Here is a 22418-nt window from a genome sequence, read left to right as displayed (position 1 = left end):
TTCATAAGTTTAACTGAAATGTCTTGTTACAATACAGTTGGTAGAAAAATGCTAACTTCATTATTTTCACCATTATCATAATAATTAGATTTTGCTCAGTAGTTTGTGTTGAGCACCAGAGCTGACACGAAAAACACTCAAAAATGTTTCTCCTGACACTGTTAGTATATGTTATCAGTATTTTCTGTGACTGTGACTTGCGTAATCCAGATACAGACTTACCTACATCCAGATCCTGTCATGTTTTGTTGTTGTGTGTTATCTAATTAGATTGAAAACAGTCTAAACACCATCTCAACATGTCCAAGGTCTCTCTGAGATATAGCAGACATGACAGATTTATTTATTTATTTATCTATCTATCTATCTATCTATCTATCTATCTATCTATTGTTTTTATTATTATTATTATTATTCTGTTTTTATGTTATTTTATTATTATAATGATTGTTGTTGTTGTTGTTGTTGTTGTTGTTGTTGTTGTTGTTGTTGTTGTGCTAAACAGAAAATCTTTATACTTTGTTATAGAGTGAGGGAAAATAAGTATTTGGACATATTTGTTTTTTTTTAATACACATCCGCTCTGCATATATCCACTTTAAATTGACACAACTAAATTGAATTGAAAGTTAATTTGCATGTATTTATAAATACAAACAGAAAAGGATTATATTATTAACAATGTTTTTAAAAATGCATTTGATAGATGGAAAAAAGTCGACAATTACAGCATCTACATGTTTACCGTAAGAAGAAATTCACTTTTTGTAGCATTGTGTTTCAGTTTTGACCCCTTGCAGTTTTGGCTCCATAAATTCTTAATGGGATTCAAGTCAGGAGATTGTTTAAGCCATGCAAGGCCTTCTTAAGTTATTTTGTCTTGTCTTGTATTAAATGTCCATCTTATCTGCAAAATCAGTTTCTTGACAAGATTAGAAGTCCACATCAGGTTCCACTTGTCCGCCAAGAGCAGAAAGCAGGGGCTGTTCTGCAGGCGATTAACTGATTAACATAACCAGTATTTACAACTGTGCTGAGTTGAAAAGCATCTCAGAATGCATAACAACCCTTCAAGCAGCTGGGCGACAAGAGCAGAAAGCAAATATCCTGTAAGACAAAAGCAGGATTCTCAGGTTTCAGTAAACACAGGTTTACTGGTACTGGACAGCTGCAGACCGGAATAACTGTCTTTTTTATTTTGTGCCCATGGGATGATATGTGTGACCTTTATTTCTCCAAACATGACAACTTGAATTATTGCCAGAGTTCTTGATTACTGGTTTGTTGAAATGCTTTTTCCTTTTTAGCATTAGCCTATTAGTTTTGTGTGATGTGTAGGAACAGAGATGCTTGGAAGAACTCGTTTAGAGAAGAAGTTTAGAAAGCTCCTTAACCTTATAACTTCTATATCTATACTTTGATTTCTTTTTATTTAACCTTAGCATATATACTTATGTTTTATTGTCATACTTGGGATCATTAATACCATTCAATCATCACTTCACCACCACCACCACCACCACCATCATCATCATCATCATCACAATCATCATCACACAGGCTCTTTGAGTATGATCATTTGCATCCCAACATAAGACAATGAGTTCACTGTTCTTCAGTGATCTGCCAGTCACCAGATCCGATTCCAGTCGATTACCTTTGTGGCATAACAGAAATTCACCACATGCAAATATGCCTGTAAAATCTGCAAGAATTGTGCAATGTAATCTAATCAACATGGACCAGGATCTCAGATTAATGTATTGGAACATCTTGTAGGCTCTTTTGAGAGCAAAACAAGGTCCTACCCTGTGTTATTTTAGTGTTCTTTTAATAAAATGATCAGTGTGTGTGTTGTTGCGTTTTTGTTTTTTTTTTTTCATTAAATGTAGCATATGCTCTTTTTTTTATTACCAAATCATACCTTTTTGCTCATATGTTCAAGTAATTAAAATAAAATAAAAAACATGTTAAAAAAAACAGGGAAATTTTACGACAATAATAAAAACGTGATCATGCGTATTGTCAGTGTTTTTATCCTGAATTATGTCAATAGACCTGATCAATCCATAAACTAAAAGATTTAACAGTGTGTGTGTGTAAAAAAATATAGCTGATTGATATATTGATTGATTGATATATATGATATATATATATATATATATATATATATATATATATATATATATATATATATATATATATATATATATATGTGTGTGTGTGTGTGTGTGTGTGTGTCAATACTGATTCTCATTAAACAGTGCAAGGCAGGAAGTTTTTGTCATTGTGTTACCGTGTGATTTGACACGTTTGACGTTTGAACATTGCAACACTTGTCTCTGTTGCCTGGTGTACTTCTGGTACATCAGAGTCATATTATTGTTATTGATATGCTCAGTGAATATATTTTATACACAAGACAATACACTTTAATGGCATTTTAATGATATGAAAATGAAATGCATGTTACTTAAGGACCATAGAGAATATGTATGATGCATTTACTCATTTTACTTAATGCCAAAACTTTACTATTACTATACAGAGCATCTTTTGGATTTGGTTAACTTGGTATGTTTAATTATTATTTACCCCAGGAGTTGTAGAAAAATACAGAGGTACAAAGATAGTTGGCAGGAAATTATCATAACACAGGCTATGGTAAATAAAACTCTGTCACGTATAACACCAATCAAAGCTTTTTAATCATGTGGATTTTATTGTTATTGCAGTTTACCTACTACTGCCAATAAAATAAGGAAAAAAATATGAACGTGTTCCATCAAATCAAGCTCAATTTCAAATAAGCTTTTACTTTATTTATATAATTTCTATCAGAGACAGGAAATAAAGTTAGCAATGAATTATCGTTTCCCTAGAATCACATTGCTATATTTACTGTATCATTGCAATGCTGTCAGTCAAAATAACAGTGGCACAAAGTCAAATAATGAATCATGTTTTAGGACTTTTTCATTGTTCACTTTCAGATCCTGCTGGCACTCTGCATGAGGGCTTTGTTAGAGGAAATGGTGTTGGTTTGCTGGAGGAGTTACGGTAAAACGTTAAAGCCTGTATTTGTCTTACAGCTTATACTGCAGTGTTATTCTCAGCTGTAAGAACAATGTCTATTATATTTCCATTGCATTGAATTGCATAACAGGAAAATCCAGAAAAAAAACACAATAATAAAAAAGCAAACAAGCACAAATGAAGCTTTTACTTGGATAGATAAATCTAGACTTTCTAGAAATCTAAACTTAAACCAGTTTTTGGATGTTCAATTGAAAATGTTGATAACAAGATGTTCTAACAAGTATGATTCGCAGGATAACGAACATCATCTTCATAAAAAGGTCCATATACATATTAATACATGTAGTTATGTACCGTTCATATATATAGTCTCACATTCTTGTTGTGTCTTGTATAGACTGTTTTGTCTGTTTTGTCTTGTATAGTCTGTTTTGTATGGCCTGTTTTGTCTTGTATAGTCTGTTATGTCTGTTTTGTCTTGTATATGTCTGTACTTTTGAGAGGCACAAACAGCTGGAAACAAATTCCTTGTGTGTGTCAACACACATGGCCGATAAACCTGATTCTGATTCATGTAGGTAAGTAAACTGTTTCCATAATACATGTTAGGCCCAGTGTGTAAATGAAACACACACAACAGCTCTATCTAGTGGTCAATATAAATTTCTGTAAACGCGCACACACACACACACACACACACACACACACACACACACACACACACACACACACACACACACACACACACACACACACACACACACACACACACACACAATTATTCACAGCCATTCATGTGGCAGCAGTGTCATTTATCATGCAATACATGGGCTACAACGTTGGGTAATTTTCACATTAACCATCTGAATGGGGAAAATCTTAGTGATCTTGAATGAAGCATGAATGTTGTGACCAGACTGGCTATTTTGAGTATTTCTTTAACTGCTGATCTACTTGGATTTTTACACACATCTTATTGTTTACTCCGAAAGGCACAATAAAGAAAGGAAAAAACAAAACCAGCGTTTCAACCTGACAAAAAGATTACAGTAACTCAGATAACCACTCAATTGTGATGAGCAGAAAAGCATCTCAGTGTGCACGACACGTCAAACCTTTAAGCAGATGGATTACAATTATATTATAATATATTATAATCAGAAAGCTGGGACTGTTCTGCAGGGGTTAACTCACATAACCAGAGTAAAAATGCATCACAGAATGCATAACAAACCTTCAGGTAGATGGGATAAAAGAGCAGAAAGCAAATATCCTGTAAGACAAGAGCAGGATTCTCAGGTTATAGAGGTCACAGGCTCACTGATACCAGACAGCTGAAGACTGGAATAATTGTCTTTTTCATTTTGTGTCCACTGTAGCCTCAAATTGTTGTTTTAAGCAGACAGGATGGAGCCTGACGTGGTACTTATTATTTTTATAATATTTAGTATTCATGAGATGCTTTGTAAATCATCCTAATCACAGTGTACTATCAGTAATTGCACAAAACACTCCAGAGGATTTAACACAATTATTGGCCTATAGACTTTCCCACACAAAAAGAGAAGATAGAAGTCTTTGAACAGCATCTTTTATTTCACTGCAAATTAAACAAAGCTCATCTGTTTGTTCTGCACGTAAACTCTGATCCTGGGTCATGTTCTCCATGCAGAAGTCTTCAATGGTGGGTGAAAACCCAAGCATGTAGTCTTAAGCAGGTGTCACTTCCATCTTCAAATAGCTATAAATCTTTTATCATTTTTATATCTAGCAATTAAAATGCTGTTTAGAAGGAAGCAGGCCATTTACATCACAAACTTTTATTATATATATATTTATATATACCACTCTTGGGTCAACATTTCACTTTACATTCCTGCATGTATCTTTTTATAAAACAGTCTTCAAACGCTTGTAGTCCGTCACGTGCGGCTCTCGATCAGAAGCTCCTCGGTTATGACTGATACGGTGATCTCAGTGTGCTGATTATGAGGAAGTGTGCATTTTCTTTTGTATCTAAAAGAATACAGTTACGGGAAAGACATTGAATTGGTGCCTTAATATAAAACTGGGATTAAATGTATGCAAACCAAGATCTACTGTTTGTTCTGCTCAGATCATAGATGCTTCTTCTGTTTCCAAAAAAAAACAACAAAGCTCTAAACACAAATGGGGCTTGTAGATCGTGGAGTGAGACCGATCACGTTGTATTGTACGTCCGAGTATTGTGACCGTGTGCAAATAGATTTCTCTCAGCAATTGCTTAGCGACCTATTTACACAATCCAACACCAATACGTAATGCATTTCCTGTCCGGAATCATTCCTACACTTTCAAAACCATAACATACAAACAGCTGACATTTAAGGCAAAAGGGTTTGAATAAAGCTTAAAAGGACTAAGCTGTAGTTATCTGCAACAGGTATTTAGTTCTGTTACACTTGAAACGTTTCGGTTCACAACTTCTATCTCTGCTTTAAAAATCTCTGAAGCAGGTTTGAACTTTTTTTTGCAGCTTAGAACAGAACAATTTATCTTATAGTTATAGCTAGTAATAGAATATATATATGTATTTCAATATATAATGTATGTATCTCCAGGCCTGCTACCTGAAAGCCGGTTAAGAAAAAAAAAAAAAAACAACTTTCATTTGTTTGCCATCAGGCCGTTGTCACCTGTTTGCACATTAACACTCAGCTTGAACTCTGTAATCGTCATGCAGTCGGGATTAGAAATCATCCCGTCCGTCCGAGCTGATAAGCCGATTATCAAGCCAAGCAATACTCATTTGGTTGTGATTAGTTATGTGAAAAATGCTACCAGTGGTGTGTTGAAAATAAATGTGTGGGGGAAATAGTGGTGAGCTAAGATTTTTATGTTGCATAGCGAAAAATGGAGAAAATATTGTCGGTTAGCTTTTCTCAAAAGCTGCTTATCCCTGACCCCCCCAAAAAAACCTGCTCAGCCTAACCAGCTTCTAACTAGTAACATGGGATATAAAATATCTCTGTCAAAACATCTGAATCAGATTTGTTAGAAAATATAGAATTATATTCAATCTCTCTAACAAACTAAAGCACCTCATCATTCTGATCCTTCTTAGGTTCTTCCCACCTCGGAAAACACAGACTCCGATGCCCAAGTCACTGAGGCGTGTAGTAATGATGTACACTTTAAACCTCATCTCTCTCAAAGACATCCAGCTGCTTTCAGACAGTCTGATTGGAAAGAATTTGGCTACATGCATTTAGTTATCTATATTTTTTCTGGCCTAATGATCCAGTTGCCCTGGTGGAAAAACAAAACAAAACAAAACAAAAAAACCTTAAATGCTAAACGTGTGTGGAAAAAGAAAACTAAGAGATATTTGAATCTCAAAACACAGGCTAAAAAGTTTCAATAATTAAGATGGCAAAAGGACAGATGGAGGCTTTTAAAAACCTGGAGGCAAAATGAAAGTAATGATAATGGGAGAAAAAAAAACGAAACAATCCAAAAACAAACTAAAACAAAAAAATACGCTGTTGTAAATCCTACAATCCATCACAACGATCTGCTTATGGCCTTTGAAGATTTCTTCCTTCCGCATGTCCGTCTTTGTCATTCACTCCGTTGTGAGAGAAAATGACTGAGTACTTGGCATGATTAGGCAGTTCTGCATCGTTCCCTTGAGACCAGTGTTTTTGTTATTTATCTCTGTTCAAAGTTTCCCCCTGAGAGGGCTTTAGTGTCACCGGAACTCGTAGATTGGCGCGCTGTGTTTAGGAACATGAGTGAGGTTTAGTGACTGGTACCTGCAGAGACAAACGTACAGAGATCATGTCCATGGATGAGAAAAACCAAGAATAGACAAGTGAGGTAACAAAAAAACAAACAAAAAAAGGAAGTAGCTGGTCGGCTGGTCTGAAAGGGCTTTTAGTGGTAAAGAGGTTTATTCCTGGCATCTACATCAGCTTTTTTGGTGTTATTAAACATCTTAAAGTAAAGCAATCACAACATCGCCATCCTTTACATTTACAGCACGAGTGTTTACGTATTTCAGGAAGCGGTAGGTCTTTGGCAGTAGTATGAAGACAGCCACTGAATCAGGATCAGCCAACAGTCATGATGTGTACCTTTCTTGTACCCTGAGACAGCCTGCCAGTGACGGTGAATGGAACGCCTCATAGATTTGCTCTGATCGAGGATGTGCTTTGTAGTCTCTATCAAAACCGCATCCTCATGCTAGTTCACTTAAGGTTATTAAGTGCGTGTGTACATTTCCGTTTATGTCGCTGCTAGATAGTTTGTGATATTGTGCATTGCTCAAACCTGATAGATTCATTGTCATGCTTTTCGGAGGTAACAGACTTTTAGCCCTTGTTTATAATTTCATGACCAGCTGTTACTATATCCTGAGAAACATTAAGCATGCCGTAGCTTTGAGAAGACTTTTCAGAGAGATCCTAGAATGGAATATTGTAAGACATTGTTCATTGTGACATCTGCTCATGATGTGTAAGCTTGCACTAAACATGCAGGAATGAGATAGAGCTCAAAATTGTGCTCCTGCATCTGGGAACGTTTATAATTAGCAATTCAATTAGTGGCTTTGGTGCTGCCGTGAATCAAAAATGCCTCGGCATTGATCCCATAAAGGAGATGAGCTTGTTACAGCAGCTAAACTGAGCATAGTGTGTGTGACGAGCACAGAAAACAGCCTTTAGATGAACATTTTTTAGACTGGATTTTATATTTTAAAGAATTTTAAAATTGAATGACATAATGCCTAGGGGCAGTGGGGCAGCTCAAGCGGTTAAAGCTCTGGGTTGTTGACTGGAGAATTAGAGTTCAAGCCCCAGCACTGCCAAGCTGCCACTGTTGGGCTCTTGAGCAAGGCCATTAACCGTCATTGCTCAGGGGCACAGCAGATCATGGCTGACCCACAATCGGGATATGCAAAGAAAAGAATTTCACTGTGCTGTAATGTATATGTGACAAAATAAAGGCTTCTACAATCTGATGCCTGGTGTCAGTGTACTGCATTTAAATATCCACCAGATGCTCCAAAAAAAGAGACACTGCTAGTCAAGAGGAAAGTGTACCATTCAGAGCTTCTGTGGTAGTAGAAACCCTCGATGGTGGCTGTGGACTTCTGGAAGCAGATGTAGTAGAAACCAGCAAAGGAAGCACCGCTGATGTCTTTGATTGTGTGGTCTGGGACTAGAAACTGCTCCTGCAATAGAGAGAGGGAGACTTCTTAAAAATATAAAATCGTCCTCATTTGTAAGAGATGCACAATGTAATACATTAAGATCGAAATTTGATTCTTGGTGCAATTTGATTCGAACCGCATCGGTTCGCCTTTGGACATTTATTTGTTATTTATTTATTGATTATTTTAATGCCATGCCAGTATCAATGTCTCTTTTCAATGTCTCAAGTAAAACTAATTCTTACAGTATTACAATAATAAAAAGTTATATTTTTTCAACAAGGTTAACAAGAGCCATACGAGATCCTTCACTTTCACATTTAATAAGTAGTCTAGGATTTGTCCTGGTGTTGCACAATCCAATCCAATCTGTTAGCGTATGCTTAAAGTTCTTGTTGGGAAATCACGTGTTCAGTAGGATCGCATGTGTAAGTCTTGAGAGTCTGATAAATGCACATTATCATGTAGTGCTTGCTAATATTATGAACAGCAGCTAAGCTAATTCCTCTCCACTGCTTCTCTCTCTACCCATCCCGAGACATCCAGACATTGTAACAGCTCCAGTTGTGTTCTGTGTCATGAAGATTTTTGACCTTCATTGAGATGAGGCCAACAATGTGAGGATCCTGAGGCAAGTAAGGATGTACCAGACTGATGAGTCTGGTTCCTCTCAAGGTTTCCTCCTCTTTTATCAAAAGGGAGTTTTTCCTCGCCACAGTCGCCTCAGTCACCTGAGGATTTATTGTTTATTGAGGATTAACACAAACGCATTTAAATACAAGTCTAATATTAATCTTGAATTTTTAAAAATAATCCATATATGAATGAATATATAAAACAATCCATATATGAATGAATATATAAAATAATCCATATATGAATGAATATATATGAACATATATTTTGTATTATGTTTATGTTCTGTAAAGCTGCTTTGAGACAATGTCCATTGTTAAAAGTGCTATACAAACACATTTTAATTTGATACGGCATCTTGCGTTCTGTTTGGACTCAAAGACAAATGAAGGAACTGAACAGGGTAGATTTCATGGAGTTCCTTTTTTTTAATGTACTGGTTTCTTATTGGCTTGAAATCTGATACTGACAAATAACTACTATTAAGTACAATTTCCAATGACTGATCCACTAAAATATTAAATAAATGGATGAATGAGGTGAGTGTGTCGTGGCTGCACACGACTGATTATATGACCGGGTGTTAGTTTAGCTCATTTCCATTTCATTTGGAGCAACGTCCTTCATGCCATTTTTAGCATTTACGGCATTTGGTAGATACCTTTAACCAGAGCCACTTACAGAAAACAGGCTATTGTTTAATCCGCATCTCAAAGTACAAATGCAAACATTCGCTAAGAAAATGCAGCTACCATGGTCTGCTAGAGCAATGCAAACATTTTCAAAATACATGTTACTCATCAGATCATTGGACCCTGAATGTCACTCATCTCAATTCTGAAAAGGAAAAAAAAAACAAAAACTGACACCAAAAAGATGAACACCGCGACTCCTGTGACACCATTCGATACAACTTATTAACAGTTTACTCACACCACAAGCCAGACAACAATCTAAATATACTGTACCTTCCACCGCATGAAGACAAAGTCGCTGTTCTTGAGTTCTTCGTAGTCAAAGTCGTCCGAGTTAAAGCTTTTTGCATACTGATAAAACGCCTGAAACTTGCCCTGTGGATATTCAAAACAAAACAAATTGCAAATTTCAGTCCATTATTACAGGAATACTCCAGCCATTTTCAACATAACCTCTTGTCCGATTGGTATAGAGTGTATGCGCAGGTTTCTCTGACGATGCCCATGAAAGAACCACGCTCAATCAAAACACCTAATAATAATAAAAAAATAATAATAATAATAATATAGCGGTATTGAGGCGCATGCGTGGTCAATTTCACGGCAAACATTTTCATATTCTCTTCCAACAGAGTCATAAATTTAGCTTTAAAGAACTGAGACTCTTTCACAGAGAACACTTTGTGCTTGTGTTAGCAACACAGACGAACACAAACGTGTCCGTTTCTACCAGTTTCGGCAGAACAGCAAAGAAAGTTCTAGCAGCACCTTTACTGTAATAGTGCAATGGTGACAGTTCTCCATGTTTATTCACAGAACTCAACAATTGCTCTTAGTTACATTCAAGTTAATACTCGTTATGAAATTACAAGCCAAATACGTGGACACACCATTTAGATTAAATACAAAATGCTAATGGTCATTTTTAATAATAGTTGATGTTTGACTTATTACTGATTCCAAATGTATTTTTCTTTTTTTTTATTCTGAAAGATAAAATAAATAAAAAAATAATAAAGAAATAAAATCCTAAATAAACGTCTCCCCAAAAGTTGCTTGAGTAAATAACGTCTCTAACCCAGGTATAATGATTAACAAAAAATAAAAAGCAGCATCTGAAGCGTCACTCTGCCTAAATGTGACACTAAAATGCCTGAGGGTCATGACCTTTATCTTGGGCACCAGAGATCACAGCACTGTGTTCTGGTGTCAGGTGAAAGCCACTAAAGACAAACTGTTATAACACGGTTGTGTAACTATATAAGCTATAATGTTGCTGGTCGTTGTGTTCCAATGCTATTGAGCCCAGCATATGAGCAAAATGAGAAAGAGGGAAACATGCATACTTAGTTTTTAGATTTTTCTTTCTTTTTTTTTAAGAATGCATTCGACAAAAGAAAAATATGGTGTTCTATGAAAATATACCGCACAGAGACGGTTTCAAGGAATGCATTGCATTCAGAACAGCAAATGTTTTAACATGACTCTAAACTAATAGCGAACACGGAGAGAATGTTTTGTAAGCAAATTTCTCCAATATACTTGGGGACTTTTGGGACACTTTATTTAAACTCTATGGGTTGAGTAGATTTGGCCCTCTGGTGTTCAAATGCTGCAACTGCATGAGGTGCATAATTAATATAGAAGCTTTTATTTTGTCACATATACATTACAGTACAGTGAAATTCTCTCTCAGCATATTCCAGTTTGTTTGTTTTTCTTTTTGAAGTTGGGGTCAGATTACGGGGTCATCCATGATACAGCACCCCTGGAGCATTGAGGGTTAAAGGCCTTGCTCAAGGGCCCAACAGTGACAGCTTGGCAGTGCTGGGGCTTGAACCATAATCCTAATATATCCATTATACCATAATCCTCCGATCAACATAATTTTTTTTTGCATCATAACCATCAATTGATAGACTCATAGTAGTTTTAAAAAGGTTTAAAATATGTTTGATTCTCCAAACAAACAGCTTTCGTTTACAGCTTAAAATAAACAGTGAGGAGGTTCATCTAGTTTCGACGTTTAAGAAACACCTCCTGGAAAAGCCCTTTAATGAAGCAGGTTAGAAGTGTGTAAATATTAATCCGGAATCCTGTATAGAACATATAGATTTGTATTCACTGCACAATTCTGTGTGATAATGTTGGCATTATTAGATGCGTCCAGTGTTTTGATCCCACTTCGTAAAAGTAGATACATATTTGAAGCATGTCTCTAAATCAATATGACCGCTTGCCCTAAAGCTTGAATTATCTAATGTGTTTGGCCCAAAGAAAACAAATAGCAGGATAAAATAACGTAACACACTCGTTGCAGTTTCGGGCTACAGTAGACTGGAAAAACTACTATTTAAAATACAGCCGTATTTGTGACTCCTCAAATGGCAAAGTCTTAAAGAACAAATTCAGATTCATTACCCAGTGCTTGCGGTCGACATCCTCATCTGCGTCCCACTTCCTGGTTAGAAAAGGCCGTTTCTGACTGATGATCTCCCCGGAAAAGAAAGTGGTCAGGGTGGGATATTCCTACACAGAGAAAATGTGCAGAGCTTAACTCACAGACCCAAAACCCATTTAAATAATGTGTCAGTATAGCTGAACACCCTTAAGCATAAGGTACTGCAAAGTACACTCTGTGTTCCCAAAACTCTTGATAGCAGCATCCCTCATGCTGAAAATATAATCTGTGCCCCGGTGGATTTCTGGACCACATCAGGAAGTGAATTAAACCTAAATCCATACTAAAGGCCATGTTTAGAAAAGCAGACCTTAACTCACATTCATTAGGATGTGAAAGTCGCCTCACCTCAGTCAGCCCCTTGATTTTGAGATATCCGCACAGGTACGAGTCCTCCATCGTTACGTACTAAAACCAGAAGGGGGGAAAAAACGAACAAAAATGGGATCTATTGCAAAAACTGCGATGAACTGAACAAAGTTGTTTGCTTAGGATTTGTATGCTGTTCCTATGGTTTTTACATGAGTGATGGCTAGAAATATCACAGTATATGAGATAGAAGATATTTTAAGTGCATCCCAAATCACATGCTTATGCACTAAACTGCTCCATTTTGTAGTGTAAATAGTGAGTCATGTGTTCACACTGAAAAGTCCCAGAATCAATGTTCAAGTGCAATTTCAGAACCAGGATGGTGCACTTATTCAACTGAAGAAACTAAATGTGCAAAAGTGGACACTTCATGCACTCAACAATCACAGCTTTGCTTACGTAGCAGAAGTGAGCTACAAGGCGCAGACACCGGATGAGAAAACATTTAAGCCAACGACACAGTGGAGAAGACATCTTAGAAACAAATTTTTAAATGAATCCATAGTGTGATTTATGTCAACATTTTTAAAATTCACCACATTCTGCTAATATTACCAGCATCACATTATGTGCGTTGGAGGTGAATTGAAACGGTTTATACATCTAGTTAGTAAAAAAAAAAAAAAAAAACCTTTTGAAATGATAATACCCTAAAACACACACGCTCGACGGTAGAATACATGTGCAGATTTTGTTCTTTTGGCTTTAATTCATGAGGATTTTGGCTATTTAAAAGAAGCAAATTTACAAAATAACTGCGTGAGCTGACTGTGTAATCACAATAATCTTGTAGAAACATTAAGGTGGCATTCATTCAGACTGAGGCTACCTGGGTACATATGAGCTTTGTACTGAATTTTAGTTCTTAATATTAAAAGGGTCCAAATTGCTGTTTGTTTAGGGTTTTTTCTTTTGCTGTTTAACACTTTGATAAATAAAAACTTGGTCTCCTATGAACAAAAAAAAATTCAGATTTGTTGTGACTTATCTGCAGAATTAATATAGCCATAATGACCCAAATCAGTGTTTCATTTTATTTCATTTACAGCATTTAGGAGACTCTTATCCAGAGTGACTTACATTTTTTTTACTTCAGTTTATACATCTGAGCAAATGAGGGTTAATCGCAACTTGCCCAACAGTGGCAACTTGGGGGACCTGGGATTCGAACCAATGACCTTCCAATCAGTAGTTGAACAGCTTAACCACTGAGCTACCACATCACTCTGTGTGTGTGTGTGTGTGTGTGTGTGTGTGTGTGTGTGTGTGTGTGTGTGTTTAAAAAAACCAGACCTGTGCTGCATGATGGAAGAATATTTGACTTGAGGCACTTCTGTCTGCAGTATGAATGAAGCCCAAAGCACTAATCACGCACTTACTAATCACACACACGTAAGTCAAGGCGATAACGTGTCTCAAACACGTCGCCTGTCTAATCGGCCATGTTTAACGAAGTAACGTTAACATCTGACCTGTTTCATATCCGCACAGGTCAGAAAACGTGTCTGTCTTGTGACACACAGCACGAACTGACTCACAACTTGCGTTAGCAACAACACTTAGCTCTAACGTGTGAAGTCGGCAAACTAGCGTGAGTTGTTAGTTAACCAGCTAGTCAAGCTGTTAGGTTAAACTGTTACCGACACGAGTTAGCTTACTAACTGTAACGACAGATGTCAGGAACAACTACCTGGGTTACGAAATGAAACTAGCTAGATAGTTAACTAGCAAAACCAGGTTATGCTAAGGACATGCTAAGTACAATGTAACCATGGTTACCTGTAGAACCACTTCGACGTCGTAGGAGTTGCCTTTGCTCTTCTGGTGGCCGTGGAACTGAGAGCCGCTGTACAGGAGCGATGTGGCCACGCCGGGCTGCTGTGTGTTGATTGGGGGCGGCGGAACAAGAGAGGCCGAGGACACACAGGCCGCTGCTGAAGCAACACAGCACTCGGTACGAACCGGCATGTTGTTGTTGTGGTTGTTGTTTTTGATCGCTTCGGCGGGGTGAACCCCGACTCAGAGTCACGGATCGAATTCAACAAGATATATAAAACTGACACATGGGGCGGTGTTGCGTGTTAATTCAGAGAGCTCTGGTCCGCTCCTGGCAGACGCGCCTTCGGTCGCTCGGCATCTATCAAGGAATGGGGACGTTAAAAACCAACATTTCTCCTGATTGGATAGAGACGTGTCACGTGTTAGAAGAACGCGATCCTGATTCGCCGTTTGAAGAACAGCATTCTGGGAGATGTAGTTTTGAGAAGTGCAGAGCCCAGAAATGAATACTAAAGGACTGTATTAACAAAGTAAACGCTTTTCCCCCTAAAAGCCCCGGTGACTTTAAAGACAACTTTCTCCAATGACCGTTTGCGTTTAGGTATTATTATTAATTACTAAAATACGATATTCTAACATTGTTTCACGGTGTAAAGTAAGGCGCCATGTTTGTATTACACTGTTAATAAAAACATCTTTATTATTATATTAAATAGGTTTAATATAGGAACAGAAACCAAAAGATCAGATTTCAGAAAGTTTTGAAAACCAACAAGAAACATTCCCTCAACGTTCTGAAAGCTGTGACGTTTTCTCCATAGAAAATTAAAATGTGTGTGTGTGTGTGTAAACATTTTAATTTGTTTTTCTTTTTAAAAACTATATATACAGCCTACAAATGTAATAGAACTGCCAGTTAATGAGCTTGCTAGTCAGGCCACCAATGTGATATGTTATATGTTTTGTAAGTTACACAGACATATTAAGTGAAATCACATGAATTCAAAAGAATGGAAAAAGGGAACTCGTGAAAATTTATGTATTTGATTGCAACGCCTTTTATGCCCTTTAGATGGCAGAATTGCACAGCAAAAATAAAATTAAATTAAATAAATTAAATAAAATAAACCTTGGAATATTTAATGGAGCTCCCCAAAGCGGTAGAAAATGAATGAATGAATGAATGAATGAATGAATGAATGAATGAATATTTAATGGAGTACACTGTAGTGATAACTGGGCTATTAAACACCTACTTACCCTTTTCAGCATTAAAAAATCCAGAGAATATATTTTCCAAATCTTCACATGTTTATTATTGTTTTATTCTCAATTTCTACCCACAAAATATAATGAATCTGTTTAGTCAGTACAGTAAGTGGCCTGTGGTGGGTGTCAGACTCCCAGCCTGAAATGTTGTCTCAGTTCTGCTCTGCTTCTGGTATTCAGGCAAGTGTCTCCTCCAGCTGGTCCACAGCATAATCAACATATTTATGGATTTCTGAGATGCGCTTGCGATTCCTTTTAGCCTCATCATCATGTATCTGTTAACACAAAAATGTATTTTATTTCAAAACAACATTTGTAGTGCAATTGTAGTGCAGGTCTCTAAATCCCATGTGCATTGTAATATGATACACTTATTATTCCCTGTATCACCAAAGAACTGCGTAAGTTAAATATTTAATAATTTTCTGACTCTTTCCTACCGATTTCAAAAGTGCACCCATCCAGTTGTGGATCCGTGTCAGGAGCTCATCCTCTCTGTTGTCGATCTTCAGCAGGTGTACGTCATGTGACACACTGACGGCATTCATCAATGTGTCTTTGTCCACAAAGAGCTAGACAACACTGAGCAATGAGACCAGATGCCTTCTCTAATGACGTGATATTGTTCTGTAATAATCCATGTATCTAGAAGCTAAAAGCATTCAGAACTGTATGTTGTTCTACTAACCAAGTGAACCTCATCAGGCAAATCCTCCTCCATTTCATTCTTAGCCACTCTCTCCAGTCTTGCCATAGAAGTCTCGAGCACTTTCTCATGATGGAGGTTCTCCAGATCTCGACACTGAGCAAATGTGCATCAGAGTTAAAGAAGGTACACTTGTTAAAGTTTGACATTAAAGTTAGATTAGATTCACGACTGGATTTTGTTTTGTTTTGTTTTGTTAAAAGGATATATGCCTTGCACATATTCGGTAAACACTCCAACCATGTCTGTGATGTTTCTCTCAAAGTCTTTAATAATTTCCTGAGAAAAGAGAGATACACATAATTATATATGTACAGTTAAATGATTATAGGACACAGAAATAAATGAAGTTATTATCAATTTGTTGTTTTAAGGTGAACATGCAGCGCCAGGCCTAATTCACATGATGGGAAATGCTGTGGTTAATAATTTTCCTATAACAACTCTTTCAAAATGCTTTATTCCTCTTATATGTATATCCAACAGTAAACTGACAGCTCTAGGGTTAGATGTCAGTAATATATCAGTAGTATCTTGTGCAGCGTACCTCTAACTGAGCCACTTGTTGCAGCTCCAGAGTCAGGAGAGTGTCACGAATCTGCATAATCTCATTTCTGACTCTGTCCTTCAATAAACTGTGATCTGCTGCCTGCTGAATCTCGACCATCACCTACGACAGAAGAGACTGGTGTGTGGGTTATTTATGTGTGGCATTAAAAGCAGTTTCAGTTAATGTCTTCTGTCTGCTTATGGCAGAGTTAAAAAAGCAACCCACCTGTCTCCTGGACCTCTCAAAGTCAGCTACTATTTGAGCTCCTCTCTGCTGATTGTCAGCCATGGCCTTTTGCAAACAGGTGAAGAAGCACTCCACCTCATTCTGCCTTTGTGTTTTCTGGGTTAAACCTGCTTCAAAAATCTGCACACAAAATGCCTCCAACTTTGTCTGGTATGTTTTAATGTAGTTAAGTTTGATGCATTGTAAGATGCTGTCTTTAAAGCTGCCATTTGTAATATTTACAGCCTTTTGTGTACTTCATCTGTGCTTCCTTACAATTTGACCCACCTAATGACAAAGCCTAAAAAGAGGCAGGGTTGCGCAGCTCTGGTCCTGCATAGTGTAGCCGTATGCTGCATACAACTTCATTTAAAATTCAATCTTGGAATTACGTCCTTTTTTCTTTTACACCTCTGTGTGTTTGAGCTACTATAAGAGAAAAAAAAGGCGCTGAATAATGAATATTAGTGAAATGTAGGAAAATGTATAGTCAGTGTTATAGATTAAACAACCTTACATATCTGTATGTTCTAAATATATATACACTTTACAGTGTAACTGATAAGAAGTGTTTTTTTTTTCTGCTGATGTTGTAAGCAGCCATGATGTTGATTTGACATCCACTGAATCTACTCGATGTACCGAGCTGAAATTCTGTCAGGGATCAGAAAAAGGCTCAGAGAATGTAAGCAGTGTTTAAATGCATAACATCATTCTGAGTCTGATGAAAGCACAATGATGAAGCAAAATGCAAAGGATATGATTCCAGTAATGAAGCAATTCCAGGAAGGTGTGCCAGCTTAGAAGCTTCAACATCACCAGCAAACATGCTGTCGAATAATTGAGACCCATTCAAATATTCCACAAATGCATCCTACAAGAGAGACACAAAAATTGTAATGATAAGGCTTGTACTGTAATTGTAAGCTGTCATTTGGTAAACGACGTCACCTCCATCGTATCGACCGCAGACACTCTGTTGATAACATGAAACTGTTAGCCCAGTGCTAGGCTAGCAGTGATGACATTGCAATATGTATTTATTCTATATGACAGATTAGGTACTTTTAAATATCCTTGCCAGTATGATACAAACTTCAAGAGCCATTACTCAAGAGCCATCCCACAAGTCTTTCTGTAAATATGGCAAGGTATATTATTAGCAGTTATTTGGAATAACTAGTAGTAACTATCAGTTATTTTGAGTGTATCTCAGAATCCCACTCATATCCCACTCCTGACATTGTACCTAACAGTTTGCTAGCATTTCACCAAGGTATTAGGCTAGGATGGCAGGCTAGAATGGGGCTAAATAAACTGAGATGTTTGAAACGTGATAGACAGACAGACAGACAGACAGACAGATAGAACTATTGTCACCTTATGCATCTGAAGCTCTTGTTCTGTAGCTTCCTGAACCTCTTTGGCCTTCTGCTCATCAAGTTCATTTTGTTTTATCTTCTCAATTGCAGTCTGATACTGGTACTGTCCCTTTTCTCGCTTTGGATAGAGCAGAGATCGGAAAAAACGAGGAAAAAAGCACATTTCAGCCAATACTCAACGTAAACACAAAATACTTCCCATATGTTTAATATTATAACACAGCGCTTTGAATACTTCATTCTGATAGTTCGAAACATAATCCAAATCTAAGGATTGTATTAATATATGTTTTTATTAGTAACAGTAGATAAACAGTTTCTCGGTGTGTGTATATATGGTGAGGTTTTCTGTTATGTAGCATTTATGGAAGCAATTATTTTCACTGTCAGTCTTTTAAGTTTTCTGACAGGAAATTCTTGAGGACAGAAGATTATACACTGCCCTGTTTCTTTGTTAATACGATTTTTATCTTATAAACTTCAAAACAGAGAGCCTGAAGAGAAAATGACTGTTTATAGCTGATAACACCAAATAATCTGTGTCACAGAGGCTCCCCAACATCAAACATAACTGATAACTAATTAAAATTAATACCACAATGTTCTTTAATAAATAAATATGGAATCGTTGTGAAATTGCTATGGTATAAGATGAATGAAATACTTTGGGACGTGTCATGGTAATGGTGTTCCATGTTGATTATTGTGCTATACATGCCCTGACATGTTTATTTTATTTCTTGCATAAGTTTTAGCATTACAGAATTGTAATAGAAACAACGATTAATAGCACACATATTTTTTCTACACTTTAGCAGAATGTGCTTGTTTTCACTGAATCAATTGACCACCAAGGAAATGCTCGAGAGTAAATTGGAGCTTTGGTTTCTGGAGCTTCAGGTTTTCATAGTTAGTTAGTGGTTTTGTGCACTTTGTTTTCTCATAGATTTGTGCACTGACTGACTCAGAAAATGTGTACTTGTTACATAAATTTTGAACTCACGGTTTGTTCATCTAGCAGCCTGTAGTCGATGTAAACCAGGTCTGGCAGGTACGCAGCTACAAAAACTTTGTAGTTTTCATCTTTGCATACTGGATTTCCAGCAAGGTTAAGTGTGCGCAAGTTCTTCAATTTTCTTAGGTATATTACCTAAAACAGAGTGGGGGTGAAACTCATGATTGATTTATTCTATAATATGACATATTAGGTACGTTAAAATATCCTTGGCAGTATGATACAAACTTCAAGAGCCATTACTCAAGAGCCATCCCACAAGTCTTTCTGTAAATATGGCAAGGTATATTATTAGCAGTTATTTGGTATATTACCCAAAACAGAGTGGGGGTGAAACTCATGATTGAAAAAGCAGCTTTATAGAAATCCTGATTTAGATGAACAACGGTCATGCTGGTTCTTTATTGGATGATTGTCAAATGTTTGCTGATTGCAAATTTACACTGAAATTCCCAGACATTAAGTGACCTATGTATCCTAACACTAGAGACTACATTTATGCCACTGGTGTTGCAAAACTATCAAACTTTGTACTGTATTATAATAATACATAATTCTCTCTCTCACTCTCTCTCTGAATATTTTATTACTAATTATTAATTGATGACAGCAAAGCTCTGAGGTTAGCGTTGGATCTAATTCAAATGATGACGTTTATTAATAAGCTTGTTGTAATACATTACTGCTTTAGCTGTAACAACTAATTTACCCGCACTTATTTTGGACAATCTATAATCTATAGATTGAGTGTCCAGTATCCAGGTCAAACTATCCACACAAGCAGCTGTGATTCCAAATTCGTTCAATCAATACACAAATTTACAACATAAATGCAGTAATTGAAAGCAATGTAAAAACATGAACTATTCAAAGCTTTTGGACTTACATTTTCAAGCTGTGAGATTAAATTGTTGCCGAGCGAGATGATTTCAAGGTTTTGCAGAGCATCCAAGTTCTCTATCATTGAAATTCGATTGTTAAATAAACTCAAGTCCTGCAGTTTCACAAGTGTATCCAACCCTTCAATCACCTCAATATTATTGAAGGATAAATCTAAGAGAATGGTGGAAGAATGAGCGTGATTAAAAAAATCTAATCAGAACTTTTAAACATCTAACAGTTCTAAAAATAAAAAATTAGAATAAAAACAATAAAAGTCTGAACTCACCAAGCCATACCAGGTTAGTAAGCTCTTCTAATCCCTCAATCTTCTCAATGATATTATTGTCGAGCTGAAGCTTGGTTAGAGATGTAAACTGCCATAAATGTTCTATCTTTAAGATCTCTGAAGAATCACAGTAAAATACCACCATCATGCAGGCAATAAATGTTGTATATAGCATAACTGACATGTAACAATGGACCTCAGTATGTTTAAATCTTACTTCTGTAGTCCAGGTGCAGTTGAGACACTTTGTCATATTTTAAGCCCTCTTCTTTGGCTATAAGTCCAGCCTTCCCTGGTGGTCCCTGCTCCTCAACTGCCTTTTCCAGCATTTCCTCATCAATTACACTGGATTCCTTTATAGCATATGGTCCGCTCATTTTTGAAGATGCTGCCAAAGTGTGACAGGTTACATTAACACATTGTGTTTTTTAATATGCACTAACACACCCAGACAGATTCCTAGACCCTGCAGTACCTGGCAATTCTGATTCTGATTAATAACCTGGTTATTACACAATATACACACATACTGTATATGTATTGTTACCATATGTCCTCATAGCTTTTATAAACACCCTTGAAAATCAGTCTCTTTAGTTAAAATGCAACATTTATTTTTAGATTTTGGCCCACAGGCTATCTGTGTTGATTCAAGAAGTCATTAAAGGTATTAAAGGATTTGGGCTTTGTAGCAGCCTGGAAAATTCTTGATGCAGTTTTGACATTTTTCTCCAAGGAAAAGCTAGAGGTTATTTTAAAACTGAAATGTTTCTCTTGTTTTTTCATCGTTATTCCATGACTGCATCTAAATTTTTAGCTTAATGTACCTATTAAAACAAACAAACAAACAAACAAACAAAAATAAATAAATAAATAAATAAATAAATAAATAAATAAATAAATAAATATAATTATTGCAAAATTCGTAAATGCAATTATAACTTAAAAAGGAGGATTGAGTTCAGTAAAATGTTTAGGACAACAAACATTTGTTATCTATAATTGTTATATAATTATAATTATAATTGACAATTGTTATCTATAGTTAATGTTTCTCAGAGCTGATTGGAAATAAGTTAAAAAAAACGAACTTGTGTAATAATTTATAGTGTTTTTTTTACTATTTCTATTACAAAAAAACAGTTTAATAATTTAATACTACACATATATTTTCAGAATATATTAAAACGTTTAATACTTTCCTTAGTTTAGTGTTAAAGCCTATTGAATGCAGTGCATTAGTCATGAAGTAAACTCGCTATTCAAGTTCTCTAACGCAGAATTTCTACACTAGCAACTTGAAATACACTCAAAATACTTTAAATATATTATACATAAGTAATATTAAGAAAAAAAAAGTAAAAGTCTAAGTAAACAAAAAGTAACTTACATATTTTGTTTCTATTTACATAGGAAGCTGTGTCGTGGCGTTAGACCAGCTGTTGCGTAGCAACGAATCTTATTCCTAGGGTGCCTTCAACAGCGTGAAACGTTGTTCTGGTTCTTTAACGGGTGATGTTTAAATGTTAGCTGTGTGCATATTTACACGGAAAAGCGTAATCTTTAAGTGGCATATGGTTGTTATTATGGGGCACAATTCTTAACTAGTAACAACTACTGGTGGTAACAAAGTACAAATCGTAAATATATAAACTTTGTACTGTATTCAGTTTAAGAAAAACTACCGGACATGCTTTTATAAGAAGCCCCATTCCACTGTTGCTTATTGTCCGATAAAAGCACATCATATTATGTTCCTTACATAATCTTATTCAGTTTAATATAGTTAACCTAGGCGCACTCTCAGGTGAATACAAATAATTACACTAGTACTTAGAAATCGGTTTTACAGTTGAGAAGCCTGTGAAGGTATCATGGATAGCCTTCGATGTTTGATTGACAAGCATTATGATCACTCAGTGAAGAG

General features: G+C 36.3%; 2 protein-coding genes across 4 annotated transcripts; both read right to left on the bottom strand.

Moving 5' to 3' along the window:
* Nucleotides 1-4614: 4614 nt before the first annotated feature.
* gid4 (GID complex subunit 4 homolog) lies at nt 4615-14558 on the bottom strand. Of its 3 annotated transcripts, none has more exons than XM_027139006.2 (6): nt 14177-14557; nt 12374-12433; nt 11986-12093; nt 9838-9939; nt 8124-8254; nt 4615-6833 (listed from the first exon to the last, which is right to left on the bottom strand). In XM_027139006.2, the coding sequence occupies exons 1-6, from the start codon at nt 14363-14365 to the stop codon at nt 6770-6772; spliced, it is 654 nt and encodes a 217-aa protein (XP_026994807.1). In that variant the 5' UTR covers nt 14366-14557; the 3' UTR covers nt 4615-6769. The 3 variants fall into 3 exon arrangements, with proteins under 3 accessions (XP_026994807.1, XP_026994808.1, XP_047657250.1); XM_027139007.2 differs by having other exon boundaries at nt 4615-5055; XM_047801294.1 differs by lacking the exon at nt 12374-12433 and having other exon boundaries at nt 14177-14558.
* Nucleotides 14559-15466: 908 nt separating this feature from the next.
* drc3 (dynein regulatory complex subunit 3) lies at nt 15467-22391 on the bottom strand. Its single transcript, XM_027139005.2, has 13 exons — nt 21882-22391; nt 20709-20879; nt 20492-20608; nt 20210-20376; nt 19312-19458; nt 18307-18426; nt 17688-17800; nt 16927-17101; nt 16699-16821; nt 16360-16430; nt 16134-16257; nt 15886-16017; nt 15467-15720 (listed from the first exon to the last, which is right to left on the bottom strand). Exons 2-13 carry the CDS (start codon nt 20866-20868, stop codon nt 15622-15624), a joined length of 1548 nt encoding a protein of 515 aa, XP_026994806.1. The 5' UTR covers nt 20869-20879; nt 21882-22391; the 3' UTR covers nt 15467-15621.
* Nucleotides 22392-22418: the final 27 nt, after the last annotated feature.

The sequence above is a fragment of the Tachysurus fulvidraco genome, chromosome 15, assembly GCF_022655615.1.
Source record: "Tachysurus fulvidraco isolate hzauxx_2018 chromosome 15, HZAU_PFXX_2.0, whole genome shotgun sequence".
Taxonomy (NCBI): Eukaryota; Metazoa; Chordata; class Actinopteri; order Siluriformes; family Bagridae; genus Tachysurus; species Tachysurus fulvidraco.
The sequence above is the reverse complement of the archived record's forward strand: the minus strand, read 5'-3'. Positions and strand labels throughout refer to the sequence as shown.